We start from the raw sequence: 18,266 nt of genomic DNA on the forward strand, positions 1-18,266 counted from the left end.
TTCTTGTGAATATCTATAATTTCAGTATCAACACACACCAATGAAAAGGACAGCGTAGGTGGTGGACCAGATGAGAAGCCGTTAGCCGTTCTATTGAAGAAGGACCCTCTTGCGATGGGCGAGGAACTCGAATTTATATATAAAATTTTTGTAAATACATGATGAGATCAAACACGCCTGCTCTTCGTCAATTCTTCGATTGTTATCAATTGAATACCTCGTACAGGACGAAAGCAAACAAAATCGGTTTTTTGAAAAGGTTCAAGCCCGCTACAGGTAACAATTTTTAGTTAGTTTCAAAAAAAAACACTGAATGTTATTGATAAACCTAATATACAACAAGATATACATGCTTTAAACTCTTCAGTTACGCATATGGTTAAATCTCGCCGGAACGTTTAGTTCAGCTTCTATATAATAATATGAAAATATAAAAGTTGGTGCCACTATTCGTAAGCTATATAAAAAAAAGATCCCTCTGAAAAATATGCAACGTTCCCTATGCCGTGGCACCTTTTTAGAAATAAAATAAAAAACGACTACCCACATTTAAAATACGCTACTGTATGTTTTATTTATCCATCAACGAATTTAATGAAACGTGTGACGGGACCGTCGCTCACGGTCCTTCCTGTTCGGGACAGTCAAAGTCTGGGCACTTCGCCTTTGCTTGCTGAGACAATGCGACCCATCAGACAAAGTTCATTCTTTAAATATAGCCATCGAGTAATCAATTTGTTCTACGGCGAACTAATGTGGTTTAAATGGCGACACTTAAATAGATCGGGATCACCCATAGTAATTAAAAATATTGATATTGGCGGTGTGATTTTAGCAAGGCCCAATGTTCGAAGGCCCTTTTATTATAACGAGACCCTACTTGTCCATACATGTGCAAAATACCACTGTAGCAAATGTTTCTGCCAGAACCGAAGCATCTTAGCCAAAAAGTTTGGAACTTGTGCTAATTTCATAGATATTAATTTTAAATGCATATTTTCCTATACAGATAAAAATGTGTGCTAAATCTTCACATAGGTTTGGCGAGCCAGTGTTTGGAGGTTCGGTGTACTCTAGGTAGGTTACGGTAGGATCAGCTTAATCGGATTAAGATGGAAGGCACAAGAAGTCTTTTTCGCAAATAGTCGTCTTTCAGGTTTCTTCGTTCTAGGCAATTTTCTCAGTTTGAATGTCGAGTCCTTCTCATAAATTAGAGTCGCACGCGGCCTCAGCTCTGTAACTTTGTTACGCTTGAGTAATTGTAGCTACAAATTATTATAAAAGGTTTATACATTTAGACAACAATTATTTCCCCACAAGAGTCCCTAGCTAACAAAGAATATACATGCAGCTTCGTTTGTAAGAATCAACACGTTCCGAGAATTTTTTTACATATTATAGAAGTAAAACCGGAAAGTGTAGAGTTGAATATATAGAAGCGGTAAAGGAAATCTTAGAAAAAAATACTTGTGAACTTTAGCCGACATATACTTTTGCCCCCTAGTTAATGAACCATTTTTCATATCTCTTTCATAGCGGTACAGGGCCTTTTCGGAAGGAGATGTTAATGCTGTTATACTGTTGATGCATGAACGTGAAATTCTATACAAAAGACAGCTACAAGGGTCTATCGGAGCGGTTCATCTCATTAGTAGAGTTCACCTTGAAGGTAAATTGGACAGAGAACGCAAGCCATTAGATGGCACGCTGTTGTAGACAACAACGCAGATTTTCCCGGTTAATTTTAGCCATTAGGCGTGAAGTAGCTGAAGTTAATGTAATAGTGATATATCATGAGAGAGTGCCGTTTGCTATAATGTTAACATAATACTCTTGACATAACTACCACAAATTGCAAGTAAGTGGAGCAAATTGCTTTTAGACAATTCACTGCTGCCTACCGCTCACGTTACTGGCAAACGCCGCTTCTGCTGCGGCTAGTGATTACCCATGGTTTGCCAAATTTTTCTGACGAGCTCGAATCAGCCGCATATCAGCTATAAACGTATAGCTACTGTTAGTGCTCGTACGTTCCCTGTGACTAGACATGGCTGTGTGTAACCTGAAGAGCGTCACAGCGTTTTGGCTCTATGACTGTATAAACGGACAACAGGTTAATCTTCCACTTTTCTCGTGAGTGGCACGCACAGGGCGTGGATGTCCTATTCCACCGGGGCATGCTTAGCGGCACACGAGAGCAATGGCCGCAAGACGAAGCGACTATAGAAGCGTCCACTAGAAACCTCTACAATGCCAAGTACCAATGCAATGCGTCTAGCGTCAATTATTCAACCTTCCAGCCTCCTTCACCAACGTCAAATGCATGCGAATACTGCTGTAACGGCGCCTGTGGAAGCGGGCAATGGTGGCCGGCCAGAGGATGAGAGAACAGAACGGATGGTTAGCGTATGTGGTAGCACGAGCCAGATCAACGGAATAGGCTCTCTCGAGACACGGTTCATCGAAGACCTGACGTAAAAAGGCTGGAAACCTTTTTTGCTCTTACGATTCGCTTGCCATAGAAGACCTTTTCTTTCGACAGTAGTTGGCTGGAAACAAGAATAGCAGCAGTTAATAAAATAAGAGAACTAAAAAAATCGCTATCGCTGTTAATAAATAAACCATTGCTTTATTTTTAAAAAGCGTAACCCATTTATAAGTTAGATTCCCGCTCATCGAAATGGAACCTAGCAGTTGGAACTGTTTGAATTAAGGCCCACTTCTAAGCAACACAGAGAGGACAAATGCAAGAGTTAGCTAACATATAACTATGAGGCTACAATTTAGAACTGCATTCCAACGTGGCACCGGAGTACAACTCTTTTTCGCGTTTATTTAACACGCCCACCTTTCCGTGCCTTGCCTAACTATAAAGGCAAATAGGTTAAACGGGCTCAACCGTATGAATTTATCTTGTTGTATTATTCTACTTTTTTCGTTAGATTATCTATTTTTGAAAATTGAAAAGACCAACTATAACATTGATCGTATCCGCTTTGAGAATTTGGCGCATCCTTCGCTTTTGTATATTTCAACGTAAACTTCTACAATGCATGTTGATAGCACACTGTAAACCTTAGTCGAACGGACGAAGTGGTCTGCTAGCCTAAGATGTAGCGGGTATAACTGCCCCGTACTATTGCATTCATTATAATATTTCTGTTAACTCATACGGTATCATTGATACTTTGAAATTTAATAAATAATGTGACGAAATGAAATAGAAAATAGCGCCTAGTAATTAGTAAGGTAACACGTTTTACTAAGACGTGACGTCCTCATTACTATTGACAGCGGCCGCCGCATACGATCATGCTACGCGCTTAGCACTTCTTTGTTTGTAAACAAACGTATTATTTAACCCATTTTACGGCCGAACCCGCGAACAACTAATATGGAAAATTTGCACCGACCGCGGGTAAGCGAGCTATCGATAGATCGCTGTGCGCTTGTTGACGCAAAATCGCTATTGGTATAAACACGTCACTAAGCGGGTCCGATGATTTGTGTGTGTTTTTACCCTGAATAAAGTGCGACGCGTGAGTGAGCAACGGTGCATGTGCCCGGAAACCGTATGAATTTGGCAAAGGCTTACCATTTTCGCTAAAGGATATGGTTTGCTTTTCTCATTGTTTTCAGTGTGGGTGTAGACTCCTGTAGAGTAGAATTTTGTATTTGGAGAACTTTATAACATCGTCGCGCAGGTATGTTTATCTAGTTGCTATTAATATTTACAGGACTCTGGACAATAATTATTAAGTTTGCATTATATGGTTACATGAAATTGTTCACTTTCATATACGGCATGATATAATTTAAGTATTCAATCCCTAGATCGGATGTTGTCCGGCAGATGAAGTAACAGCAGGAGGCCGTTCACGGCCTTACACCTTCCGATACCCTTAAAACCACCGGTCGGTTAATTGTGCCTACAGCAGCTGTTACGTTAAAGCAGATGAATATACATGGTTGGGGTATATGCACGGTCTTCTCAATTTTGTACCGTTGTACACTCTTATCAGATATTTATAGAGTGAAGCGATTTTGTATAACTATACGCTAGTAACCTTTTAACGTAATCGTAGAAAGGCTTCGTCAATAGTAAGACGTTCGCCCAATAACTATATCGCTAAGTCTCTGTTATGAACATTTTACTGCACGTCTTTAGATGCTATCTAAGTTAGTGAACTTCACGAAAACAAAATAAAAGCTCTTCCTTTTGAAAACTCCCATCGGCAATACAGTGATATCGGATGTTTTTGTTTGGCCCGTGATTAGTCTATTTGAGTTTATGAGACGGCTCCGTTGATGGAAGAAGCTATGTGCTCGAAACTTCTTGTACACTCACCGTTTTTTTTACTTATTTCATGCTTTTATATTTCAATAATAGGTGTAGGAACCACATTCATTAGGCAAGCTAGTGTATAAAGATGCCACCGAAAAACGTATCAACATTATTGGCACTCAAGTAATGTAATTGTAACGGTAATATGTTCTCTTCACGATTGTATCGCGGTTTTCAGTGTCTCGTATGTATGGTTTTGCAGACAAACTACGTATATAAAATTTTTAATTATTTGCTACACTTATGTCAACTAGACGGTATCGAACAACAAAACTAACAATCAAAATGAATTAAGAATATACTCGGCTTCAGAGAGATGTATTGCTTTGCTGGATGCCTCACAAGCAAGAAAGTGTGTAGGCAAAATAGGTTTATTTGAAAAATAAACATCCTTGCTCAGCGCTTTTTTATTTTTGAGATCATACAGGTTCCTGGGTTAGGCCTCGCGTTATCATTGTCATCGGCATTTTGCAGAAGGCACAAAAAACGGGCCTTTCTATACGCCTTCGATTCGCCATAGGATGTGTATGTGTTGTTCCATGCACTACAAGACAGCGAGCACTCCACACACACGCGGCCAGTCTGCTGTGTTTGTACATTGTTTCTGTAACCTTTACTTGATAGCAAAAACAACGTGGACAACCAATATCCGGAAAGCAGAGTTATGTGCTTAAACTATACTTTATTTTAATTAACCATTGCGATAAAAGCGGTAGCGACGACCTACATACAAGCAAGCATCTGCGAAATTTTGCCTCTGTGAGCTGTTATTAGATCATTAGAAGTTGTATGAGACTAACGAAAGAAACTAGAAGAATCACTCGCCATGAGTCCGCTCCAGTGTGGGCCTTACCAAGGAACACGTTGCCACTAAACCAGCAGTTAATTAAGGTCGCACTCATCGCATTGAGGTCTGTTTGCACTTCTGTTGAGGCCGAAGGGTTGACAAAAGGCGCAATATTTTTTATCCTAGGAGCAGCTTTGAGCATAAGTTACATTCAGGATAAAATATTTCGCATGTGACTCTCTAGAAATTGAAGCAATCAAGTCAGTTTGCTATTTGTTTCATTAAAATCGTTAAATTTACCCTAAAGGTAGCGTTTCTAACTTTTTTTTCTAAGAAACCTTCCACGCTTCAGTTAGATAAGTTAGGCTAATTTATCTTTGCTCGACTGACCTGATGCCACTATTGCGCTTTGCGAGAGAATTCAGACAGAATCGACAGTAGGATCGTTATTATCGTACCTTCCGGTGTAGCTGCTATTTACATGACATAAACTTTTCTTTTATTCATTAAAGAAACTTTTTATTAGCAGCGCAGTTGCTTGGTTTAATTAAGCGCCTACCTAAAGATAGCTGAGAAAACACGGGCGTCTTCTAAAACAGAACAACTGGAAGATTATACAACAGTTGCATTGTTTTTGTCTAGCCTAATGGGTCTGTGACAAAAGAAGAGCTTTTTATCTTTTTGCGCGCTATTCGATTGCATCGGTATTTAGGAACTGTCAGCGGGTTTTTTTTTCGCTTTGTAATATTTATCTTTTGCGAGATACATGAGGAGGCTGCGGATAACGGAAGATGTTTTACATTGAGATCCTCGGCTGCGTAGACATTTCCGCTAGGCGATCGAACAATCAGAATCCTGTCGTTCTAGAATTCAAACGGCGTCATTTAGAAAGACGGCTGACATGAACTGCGTTCGCAGCCATGTTATCTAATATATGCATCGCTCGCAATGAAAAGTTATAAAGTCATTCATTTCTTAGCTAAAACTCACAGCCAGAAGCCCACGTAAATTTGCGTAGGCTGAAAGACAATACGGTACAACAGGTGCCTTTTGTTTGCGGTAAAATATCATAAATCCGGACTTTTTTTTCGACTGGTCGCTAAAGATTTCAGGAAGCCTATTATGAAGTCTGGGGGAAAAGTATATGACGAATAAACTAGCGGGCATAGCGAGAAACGGTGCGTCATCATCAAAAAATTTAAACGAAGATTATTATTTATTCTCTTATTATCTGTTTTATTATCTCTCAGTGTTTTACTAGCCTTCACAAAAATTAGAATTTTTTTTCTACGCAATTACCAGTATTCGTGAAACTTCCGAAATATCCAAGAACTATATGTTTAAAGGAAGGTGTTGAATAATGTGAGAATCTGAAAAACTTGAAAACTGACCAAAATGGCTCGCGGGTTATTTTTTTATACGCAAATGAGCAGCTGTTTTTTTAAAGAAAGTATTGCCAATTAGATCGTCCATACAAGTTCCAACGTTTAGCCATTTAGACGTTTTGCACCTTGTAGTCTTCTTAGCCCTTTTGAACCTTTGGATATTTGTGTTTTGACCTGCTATAAGTCCAAACTTGTACTTGCTGGGTTTTTTCTGTGCAGCCGATTGAGTAACGCTTTAACAAATCTATACCTACGAATATCGCTTGACACATGGCTACTATCTTGGAAATTTGGAAATTAACGAAGGAATACCTTGAAAATGACTGTTGAACTATTTAGGCTCCGAGATTAAGATATGATCAACGTCAATAAATATATCACTAGCTCAACATAACCATGTAAACAATCTTATTAAAATATCTAGTTTTGTTTAGGTACAATTCAAGTTGAAAACAATTTATAAGAGAAAGTTGAGATTTAAGTAAGCCACTCTACGCCATATGCCCACATAGAGATGTGCTTACTTGTAATTAGGTTCAGTGTGCCAACTCGTATAAACGAGACTCAACAATTTTTGTGAGGCTATCCCCGTCGACGCGCACGTTTCTCTGTCGTTATGAGGGTATAGTTGAGTAAAATTAATAAAGCTGCATTGTAGATTTTTTGTAGCATTGTATAACACTAAAGTAAAATTGGTAATGTAAATGAACTTCATCTGTTTTAACGGGTACGTAACATCTGCTATAGGCACAATTAGCAGCTTCGACATTTTTTGGAGCATTGAATTAATGAATAGACAGCAAATGGCCTTCTATTGATACTTCATCTGGCGGACAAAGTCTGCTGAATAAATTGGCATTTGAATTTTTCGCTGCTGTGACACCTGCCAGCTTGCACTATACCATGCCGTATATGAAACAGGACAATGTTATTAAAGCGTACAATTTTTTTAAATGCAAACATAATAACTGATGTTCAGAGCTTTATAAAAATTCAACATGCAGGAACATGTGTACAAGAAAATAACGTGAAATTCATTGAAACTAGACATTTAACCTACAGAAATCGGTAAAGGTTGCATCTTGCCCAAACGAAGACTATTTAAAAGTTACTGAAGTCACTTAATGACGCGTTCATGCAAATGGCGATCCAGATCGATAAGCACAAATCAATCTACTGAGAACTTTTACATACATACTGGCTCCTAACCGTCCCTGCAAACTTTCCGCATCACATATTGCGATTTGGCTGCATTGTCATTGACTGCAAATGAATGGTTACCGTTCGAACGGTCGATATATGTATATACCCAGCTATTCAGATTACGAGTGGACATCCCTGGCTTGAGCTACGCAATGAATTAATCTGTTGTATGTTTGCCTAAAGCTAACGACAAAAAAAAGTTTTGCCTGCGTGACAAAGTTACGCTAGAGCGGTCATACAGCGTTTTAGTTCAAAGAGAAGCCTGGCATATCAGGCACACACGATAGCGACGCTGCTCGTAGCGAGAACGTTCGATGTCTGTTCTCGAAGCGCGTTCTAAAATTACCTTCGTGCCACGTACCCTGTATCTCTACTATTTAGTTGAATTGGCTTTCTTGGTGATTGTATCAGGATTGGCCAAACAACTGTAGAAATTATGTATAGTGCCAAGCTTAAACATTGTAACTTTAAGATTGCTTTTTGAGAATTTACTTCGGAGCATGGCTATATACAACAGCCTTTCTATTGAAGATTCAGGTATTTTCACTTGGTCATAATAACAAAATTGTTCAGTCGTAAGGTGAAGTAAGTGCTCATTTGTTCGTCCTGCGGAGTTTATATGTGAAAGCAACTGATGCAGAGCGATATATCATAGGTATCACAGCATGATTTCCATATATATATATACACTGCAAGGGCCTGTGAGCTGAAGGCAACAAGCTGAATTAAGATTACGTGGTTAACATATGGTAGCGTTGCCCAGCTAGTCGAAGGGGGTATATGCTTTTTGGCGCACTGAGGTGAAGACACTGCAGCGTACGGATACTGTTGTAAACGTTTTAGCCTTCTTAGCTATGGCTTCCTGCTGGCGGACGGCTTAATCAACATGGGCGAATCGGTTCACTTTCTGTACCGTAGAGAAGCTAACAGAATTGCTAGAAACTCAGAAAGGATCGTCAGTCATAGTCAACAGAAGCTGACACAGCTTTTTTGTTCTCAGATGTAGCCCAATTATGTGATCACTCATGCTTTAAGTTCGGAACTGCTTTTTATGGAAACTACAGGCTGCTTGAATATTCATGATCCAAAATAAAAATCCCCTCAGTAACAGCCACTTTATAGTACCTTACACTGTCGTCTATGTAACAGCAAGGAGACAAATGAGCCTTCGCGAAATAATCATTATTTCCTTTGGTTTCTAAACAAGGAATGAACGATATGAAATGATATAGGCTAAAGGTTGTCAAGATGTGAAGTTTTTACGGAATCGTCAAAAAAATCTCTTGAAAAACTATACTTTCCAACGGATAAAAAAAAACAGCGGAAAGCAGTAAACGAGATTTGATGAGTCGCTAAAGTAAATAAGGCCACAGCGCCTCGATAGGCAATTTGTTTCGTTTTGCGGTGCAAAGATGCTACACTTGGCTATCGTAGAAGTTTTCCTGAGTGACCATCGGCAGCTCTCTTCAAACTGGTTTTCCGCATTTGTGTATTATTGCCAGTGATGACTTTGAAAGGAAGACTATAGTAGGCCTCGTTGTTTGACAACGACTATTACTTTATACAAGCCGACCAGGAAATATGTGAATATTGAACAGGACGGTATATGCACGAGTGCTTTTCCAGGCCTACAGCGATATATTTATAATGTGATTACTAGCATAATAATAATTCCACTGTGACATTTGACAGCTAGATACTTCTTGCAATTAACTTTAAGTGTTTGATCGGGCTCCAATTTTGACTGTAATTATTTTTCATTAAAAACTTGCAAACTAACCTGGATCTTTTCTAATAACGCAATTTGCCGACGTCCTCATGATGATGCAACGGTAGCTGTTTATCTACTAAATTTATGATTATGCGATTGTTTAGGTTGGAATCTGGGCGTGGGCACATCTCGGTTCGTACAAACGATCAGCCGTTTGAAGCAACATCTAACGACTTAAGTACAGGATGTAAAACTCGAGACATTTTTAATACGATTTCAGTTCAATTGTGGGATGGCCAACTATCACTTGAACATATCGTGTCTTTTTTTCGCAAGTTGTAACAAGGCATAGCTTGCGATTTTGTTGGCAGGAGTCTTTCAAACCCATGGTACACGATGGAGACAACAGACCCATTCCGATATGTAAACTCAGCCATTCTGAGTGACACTTAGTGATACACCAAATGAGGTTTAACGCTCGAATTCTAGCTGCTTTTATCAAATTCGTCTTCTAGGTGGAAAATCTTGAACTCCTCACATGTCGGTTTGCATGTGTCGTATGAAATAAACTATACTCCCCGCATTAAAAAAAAAGTTATGAAATCTTTTTTAGCAGTCAGTCAAAAATTTTTGTAATACTAAAAATTCTTCAACGAAACACTCGATTTAGTTAAATTTGTGAGATGACCTTATCGACTCTATTAAAAACTGCCTCTAAAGATTCCCTGCATATTATTTTCACTTATGATGTGTAAAAGTGATACGTAAAGATGTAGGCCCTGCGTGTATATATGCTAAAGGAACTCTTACTAACATACGCATTCCACTTTTCGCTTTCAAATCTGTCTTGACCTCGTTTCATCGGATCTGCTGTTATGGCGCACCATCGTACCGATGTCGATATTGTAACGCATATAAAACACCATCACCATGACCACAACATCGATGTTCCAATTTTACCCGTGCCTTGATCAAGGGCCTTTTCGGCGATCTTTTCTGCTGCCTCGCCTGCTATACTTTGCTTGATTGCTATGTCGCTATCGGGTATATTTCGCGAAATGTAAACGCGCATATGGTGCGCTCTTAACCAAATACGATGCGTACGTACAAGCAACGTTTGCTTAACGCTTCTATCGAATGTCGTCGGAAACGACGCGCCGTTATGACGGGCTGTCTAAAACGCGCCTCAACCTCAATGGTATCGTTACGGTCGCCATTTTGTCCTGCCAACAAACTCCAACAACAACAATAACACACTGACGCTGCCATCGCTATCGACACGCTAACGACAGACGGTTGTGGGCAACATCGGTGTACATTCTCTTCCATCAGAGTCGGCCGTGCAGACTGTATTTGAGTGCGTGGCAAGGGAACTTTTTCGAAACGACATCTCCTGGGGACGAGTAGCAGCGCTTTATTCACTGTCGGGCGGATTAGCCATCGACTGCGTCAAGGTACGTTCCTCTATTCGCGAAATGGCCTTCAGGCTTCTGACGCGCACCTCTTAGGTACATGTGTTGCATAAAACATTGACTATTATATATCATTCCGCCACTCGTCGATGGATGCTAGTAATGTTTAATAGGCAGGACTTACTTTTTCAGACTTACAATAACTGCTACACAACGAATACACAGCCAACATTTTTTTGAAGCGCCACATTAGATATGGGCCTGTTTCCATAGTAGGTCTCAAACATATCGATATAATACATTTCCCAATTTGAGAAATTTTCGTTCTGTTGTAATATATATGGTGTATATTTACTGAATACCCAGTATTAATCAATAAATATTAGTTATATGAAATTGGTTGAAGTTCATTATTTACGGAAGTATTTATCCTCAAAGGAGGTAGGTGAACGTGGATGTTTTTACCTCTTGCTCAATATTTTATTGTGTTAATGATGGTAATCTTCTACATCCTTCCAGTTGGGCCACCCTGAATATATAATGACCATTGTTAACTCGCTCGCGTTATTTGTGGAGCGAGACCTTGCGCAGTGGATTGCCCAACAGGGCGGCTGGGTACGTATCAAACTGTATGTCAAGTACCCTAATGTACTTCGACTTGAACGTACGTGATTATCTTATAAAAACGAATATTAGGAAAAAAATCATTAGTCGAAAATCGTTATGTGCTGTTTATGCCTATATTCTTAATATAAGCTTAACCAAAAAACGCGTTGTTTTTGAATAGGGTGTAGCCCTCGTATTCAAATGTGCGTCTGGTAAATAAGATAAATACAGCGATTTATCTAACAGGCTATAAAAGGAAATACGGCCCTTCCGATCGGCGTGAAAAATATTTAAGCGACATTTATTGAAACCAAAACATTTTCTATGAAATGAGGCAGCCACGCGTTAACTGCACTTGCAGGTATCAGAACATTTTTGACGACTTTTACTTCATCCTCACTGAGAAGTCGGTAGCGATTTCAACTGATTCATTTTTTTATCGGCAAGGTCGTTTCAGCAAAAAAAATTCTGTGGGCATGCGACATTAATTTCTGTTACACGTAAGCTTGTGCAATCTGTATCTAAGCTTGGAGACTCCGCGGGGCAAACTTGTGCACGACCGCATCAATTAAAATAATGGAATTTAGGTTTAGAAAGTTTTGTGCAGGGATGCGTCTTTGGCCTTAAATATGTTTCTCGCCCGCGACAGCCCTTCTTATTTTGTAAGAATGGAAACTCGGCGATTAGTGCTGCTGCTATAGATTGAAAATTGACATTATATCAAAATCTTATCTGAAACTTCTTGCTATCTATAGAAAAAAATGTCGGAAGTTGTAAAGTGAATTTCTTCTTCGTTGACTGTTTAGTACATGAGTGCGTTTGTTGGCGTTTGCTATTCGCTGCTCCCGATGTGGCTTCTTCAGCCGGATCATCACAGATGACGAGAAATACGCTAGTTAATCATCAATCAATGGACAGTAATAGGAACGATTAAAACAAAAACCCAACACAGAAAGCGTCAATTGTCAATTTTTGGCTCTACACTAAAGCAGTCGCCAATAAAAAAAAAAAAGCTTTCTCCTTCAGCAGCGCAACGCCTAAGCACACATCCGCAAAGACGATCTAGGACATTAGTACACAGACGCGATGGGAATAGTCATTCCGTTTACGTTATTCACTTGACAAATAAGTGTCTAATACAATGAACTTCAACGAAAAAGCCACATCCTTACTTTTCAAGGCCCCGAAATCAGAAATTCTATGACTATGGAATACATTCCCTGCGTAATCTATGGTAGCAAGAATATTTTTGTGAAAATCGATTGTGTACAACCTGCTAAGTAAGTCATGAGTCATATACGGGCTGGAAAACCTATTTATACAGTACGTTCAAAAGCAGTTGGGTTCCGATACTAAACATTATCTTTATAAAGAAATACGTGCTATCTGCGAGAGGTGTTGACACTTCTAAACCATATGTAAACACTACAACTTTAATGAAACCCAACAAGAAGAGTCTCGCATATTGTAGAAGTAGGCTACCTTTCGGAGCACATTGCCTGTAATAACTTTTAGATTACCTTTGACTACCTGTAAAAATCCCGTACACGTTTGATCTGGTATCTTAGAGAAAGTATTTGTCTGTCTCAGAAAAGGACTGCGGTTGTTTTTTTAAGACCATAAACTAACGCGTTAATGAGATGGATATGTATCGTGATGCTGATAAGTGTTGTCGTTAGAAAGCGATGCAGAACGCCTCTTCCATTGCCAAGATAAGCGAGACTTAGCAAGAAACTACTCGAGATTCGCGAAGGTGCGTTTCATGGCAAAAGAAAATAAACATAGTTTTACCTTTTATATGTCTGATTTCAATTCTGCCTAACATGGTGGGTCAAGCAATAGACCTTAATATTCATAAAAAAAAGAGTCTCAATTAGAACATCCGAACTTAAATTGTGCAAACTTTTCGCAATAACATAGTCTAGTCACGTTTGTACGTTATAGGTAGTTAAGTTTTATTGTTGGTAGTTAGACCCAGCTGACTGCATTCTTATTTATAATGTTCGCTTGGCGGGCTAAGTGCGGAGTAAATATTAATGGAACATGAAATTATAATCATTTCGTATACCTGACGAAATCTTCAAGTTCGGATGCGGTTAATTCAAGATATTTAATGACGGGATAATTTATCTAAACAGTGCTTTTAGTACGCTCCAAAGGCAGGAAATTCAATGCGTGGCGCATACTTAAATGTTCTGTGCTCCATCGAATGTAATAGTTATCGTTTCTGACAAGCGTTCGAAGGTAATAATTAAAAAATTTTCGACGCCTTGCTTTTGCCAATGTTATCAACGCGTTAATCTGACGCACTTCCAATCTCATAATACATGAAGCATGGTCTGATTTAGAAAAGGCAATATGGTCGCAACGATGATCGACAGCCTCTTGTCTATCGGCAGGACAATCATCCAGTAAGAGACTGTTAGGCAGAGCACTAGGTCTGCAACGCAAGTTCCTTTGTAGATCCTGCACATAGTCCTGCTGGCCAAAATATATGTAGTAATAAGCCAAATACATCGCACTGTATAAGGAGACAGAAAAAAGGATTTTACTCAAATAGCCCATCATCTGAATACGGATTGCGATTGACCCGCATTGCCCTGGCGCCAATCGTTGTACATACATATAGGTAATACACGTGTAGCAAATCAAAATCAACTCTGACAAACTCAAGACAAATCGGCAACTGTACAAAACCTATATCTCCGCTAGCACTACGCAACATGTAGTATTGCACTGTGCACGATGACTGAGCGATATATTAATGATCGTCTTCAACAGGCTGCGAAACATTCGTTCTTATAGAAAATACTGGCTTTTCGAAGTTCAGTCCATTGTAAGACGGGGTTTTTTGCCGTTGCGTCTTGCTACGTCAGTACACGGTAAGACCACGAGCATCGACGAGAAGAACGGCGTAAGTCTGGTAGCCGAATCACCTCAAGAAGCAGACACGGTCTCGAAGATTTTTTTTATTTATATTCTCAGAACATATTAGCTGATTCGATGGAAATTTATAGTCAGAATCTCTTAGCAAATGCCTTTTAAGTCGCATCATTGCTTCATAAGCGTTGTGTTGGATTCTCTTTGAACGGAAAATGAAAACCATTTTGTCCGCGTGTTAGTTTGCTTCGATAGTAATTACTATACTTTTCATTCCGAAAAGATTTATTATTTTACAGGCCAATAGTGATTACAGAATCTGAAATGCGTTGATAGCAAAATGTCAATGTGGCACCTCATAGAAGTCCACCGTTTATGAGAAATAAGACATCCATATTCGACTCATTTATCATTTCATTTAGCTTTGGCAGTAACGACGGCTCGCCAAATACACAACTCATATCACGTCCGCTGATTAATTTACGGCTCCATTCAAGGATTTCTAAGAGAATAGAGAAGTGCGTCAGGAATCTACACTTATGTTTAGAAAACTCTGCCATCCTCAGTAGGTGTTCTTCATGAAAGCAGGACTGTAATAGGATGAGAACTTCTAGGAGGTCATCCGTGATCAAGTTTTGTTCAACATCCCCATTTGCCCCTTTAAACCGGGGTATAATTCCGTAAACCCCCAATTGTGGTATCATTGGTAATTCAATAATTACTTCCGTTCGCTGAAACAGAATTCTGATCGTTTTCGTGGCTGAGGGACCTACTCTGTCCTGAAAACATTCGTGGCTTCGACGAATCCTGATGGGAATACTGCCGTCAGCGATGCCGTAATCAGCCAGCCACCGGAATAGTTCTAATTTCTTCTATATAGACTTAAATAGCGAAAATAAAGACAATAAATATATCGTAATAGTCACGTAAAACAACCACGTCAAGTAAAAGTGAAGTATTATTTTTTTATTCGTAAGGCCCATAGTGTTGCTAAACTAGCTGTTGGAGGATTGCATTGGATAAAATGTACCCCATCTATCATTTTAATTCATCTATAGATCAACACTTAGTGTAGCCTACCTCCCGTCTTGGGAAGAGCCTTGTCTTGTTTTTATTCTGCCTAACCTGATCATCTGTGACACTATACTTTCAGATATAGAGCCTTACAATATCTATGCGACTAGAAGTCACATAGGTTTACTATGTGCGCTTAAACGTACCTTTCGAAGACATGAACTATTCGAGCTTGATGCACATCTTCAGTCATTCGCTGTCTATCGGCCGACTTACTCTAGGCTTACTTGACTTAGCTTCCGTCCCAGATATTTTTAGCCTACTCTAGATAGCTTTACATCCACTTCATTTGAATGGGAAGGTTGCCCAGGAGTATCTCTAAAGTCTTCTGAAGTTATTCGGAATTACCATCGGCTGTTTGCCTTTTATATTTACCCTCAACAAGTGTCACTTCTGCTCAGACCGATTATCAATGAGGTGTATACAAGTTTTTCAGTGATCTTAAATTTTTATTTTAACATTCACGGCATTATATTAACATTAATAAGAATCTACATTCTGTGCTTTAAAATATGTAAGATTTGAAATGACCCAAAAAACTAAAGCATTTTTTATTTACCGATTATTTGTTTTATGCCTCAGAATATTTTACACGTGTTAATCGAGAAAACAGATAAGACTCATGGACTTTAAATCACGGCTAATCATTTATGGGTTTGCTTATCTAGCTCTGTGCGGCGGGACACACCATATTCGAACCCCTGCTAAAGCTTGTGCCTTAAGCCACCGTGAGCAACAGAAGCGTCGATTTTTGAAGCGCACCTTTCTTTTGCTTTTTTTGATGATTACCTATCTAAGTAAGCACATCTCTATCTGAAGGCCTTATTCGTTCTTGCAGTGGACCTCCATTTTCGGTTAATACGATGTTGTTCTATTGTTTCACAATATTGATCTGCATCTAATTAAAAGATATACGACGCGGCAATGGGGTTGATGTTTATTTAAGTTGACGTTTTCCAATTCCGTAAACTTTAGGCAAAACCAGTATAATTTTAACCCTCAATTTATTGTGTTCGGTACCAGTTTGAGATCCAAAAATGGGGAAAGAGAAGCCCGTTACTCATGAGGAATACCAACTGATTTGACAAAAACGCAAGATAATATTTAGATTATACATTTTTACATTTGCATTACATTTATGACGGACTATTGTGTTCAACAATTGTGTCTATTGCTGAACGTTTCGCATCCATAACGATTTAAAAAATATTTGACTCTATCTTTTCAGACCGCGTTAATCAGCCGCTTTAAAACGGAAAGCACTCGTTCTCGTCTTCTCGAGGTCGGTCTGATGTGCATACTCGTCATACTGGTCCTTATCGCCTTGAAGCAAATTATCCTGCGATGAACGAGGTCCAGTAATCATTGGAGGAACATTGAACAAAAGTAAAAGATATACGTGATAATGAGAGAAAGCAAAAAAAAAAGAACGAATCATTGAATTTGTAGAAATGCTAACAGACAATTAAGTGAGTGACGGCAGTATCTGTGATGACTGCATGTTGTGCACCATCAGCCGTCCAATGTGGGCGCCTATAAAAGCAGGCGTAAAAAGCTGCGTGTTGACACTTGCGTAATCACCAGTTTATTACGGGGAATTGTATCGAAATCGTCTGAGGTTGGAGGGAAGTCATACTGGTGCCAGAATACTAGGGCGCAAGCAGTGGAGAGTGAGTAAAAAAAGGAGGCTTCTAGAACAGGAAATACTAACGCGTACCGTACGGCGATCCGTAGCGTACATGGAGCGTAAAATCTTTCGGCCTGATTTCCCTTTTCATGCAACTTGTGGTGGTAATAAAAATAATCTCATACAATCATCTAATTATATTATTAAGCTAATTAGCAAGGTTATAATAAAGTATTCTATCAAGTCCCTATGCGCTTGCTAATAGGTGCAAAGTTATGTGGAGGCCTTTCTCAAGCACTTCGATAAATTTCCATATACCTATTTTAGACTATTAAAAATCGCCTATGTTTAGCGGGAAATTAATGTGCTTCTGAATATTTTTAGCTGAATCGGAAAAAGAAAACTTGAAATGTTTGTTCTTTATGGTGGTGGTTTATGAATAATATGACAGTGAATCGAGTTTGACAGTGAGCTTGTTAGTCCCCTGTAGTTTCAGCACGTCGCAATTGATAGCTGAATGCAAGCGATTATAATTACGTCAGCCGTTAATGGCGGCAAATTTTCAAATGAATTTGGCTACTAAGTGTGGAGAATGTTTCAGCTAACGATTATTCTATTGACTGCATGATATAACAAAAAATAAGTGTATTATTTGACAGTTAATTAATATATAACACGGGTGTGCATACATGGATAAGCATGCCATAAATACAACAGAATAAGATGGATGAGCGTTATATGATGTCGTATGGAGAATCGGATGTAACATAACAACGGTTCCTAAGAAATCACGGCTTTAGCGTATTATATTTATCCAGTTAAAGTTTTCCAGTCCAACGGGACGCATAACCTAATAATTGTCTACTAAATAGACGGTTTCCTTATGAGTCTCAGCTGCTTGTAGCAAAAGACAGGCATTAAACATGTTAGGTAGATGAATTCAATCAATATTCAATGAAATAAATATTGGTTCATTAAACGATTCTGCAAGTCTTTATTCAGATCTATTCATCGAGTTGGATGCCTGCGTCGGCAGCTCTATAGTCTATATTTTTCGCCCTTAACCTTGTTGGATCAATTTGACTTTGGATATTCATTCAGACACAATCGTTTCACAGATCTACAAAGAGTTTGAGTTACACCGCTGTAGTCAGCCAGGCGTGTCCACACAAAATGATGAGAGGGAGGCGTGCTACTTCAGTTTTACGGACTTCAAAGAAACACAGAACAAACTAA

At 39.0% G+C, this 18,266-nt stretch overlaps 1 protein-coding gene and 1 long non-coding RNA gene across 2 annotated transcripts; one reads left to right on the top strand and one right to left on the bottom strand.

Annotated features, from left to right (window-relative positions):
* Positions 1 to 548: 548 nt before the first annotated feature.
* Positions 549 to 3,212, bottom strand: LOC111269454 (uncharacterized). Its single transcript, XR_002685779.2, has 2 exons — positions 2,849 to 3,212; positions 549 to 2,549 (listed from the first exon to the last, which is right to left on the bottom strand). It is a non-coding gene; the product is annotated as an uncharacterized LOC111269454 (long non-coding RNA).
* A 138-nt stretch (positions 3,213 to 3,350) lies between these two features.
* Positions 3,351 to 18,012, top strand: LOC111269453 (bcl-2-related ovarian killer protein homolog B). The gene is made up of 4 exons (XM_022849060.2): positions 3,351 to 3,418; positions 10,724 to 10,885; positions 11,363 to 11,458; positions 16,632 to 18,012. The coding sequence occupies exons 1-4, from the start codon at positions 3,395 to 3,397 to the stop codon at positions 16,749 to 16,751; spliced, it is 402 nt and encodes a 133-aa protein (XP_022704795.1). The 5' UTR covers positions 3,351 to 3,394; the 3' UTR covers positions 16,752 to 18,012.
* The last annotated feature ends 254 nt before the right edge of the window (positions 18,013 to 18,266 follow it).

The sequence above is a fragment of the Varroa jacobsoni genome, unplaced genomic scaffold, assembly GCF_002532875.2.
Source record: "Varroa jacobsoni isolate VJ856 unplaced genomic scaffold, vjacob_1.0 scaffold_1386, whole genome shotgun sequence".
In the NCBI taxonomy this organism is placed as follows: domain Eukaryota; kingdom Metazoa; phylum Arthropoda; class Arachnida; order Mesostigmata; family Varroidae; genus Varroa; species Varroa jacobsoni.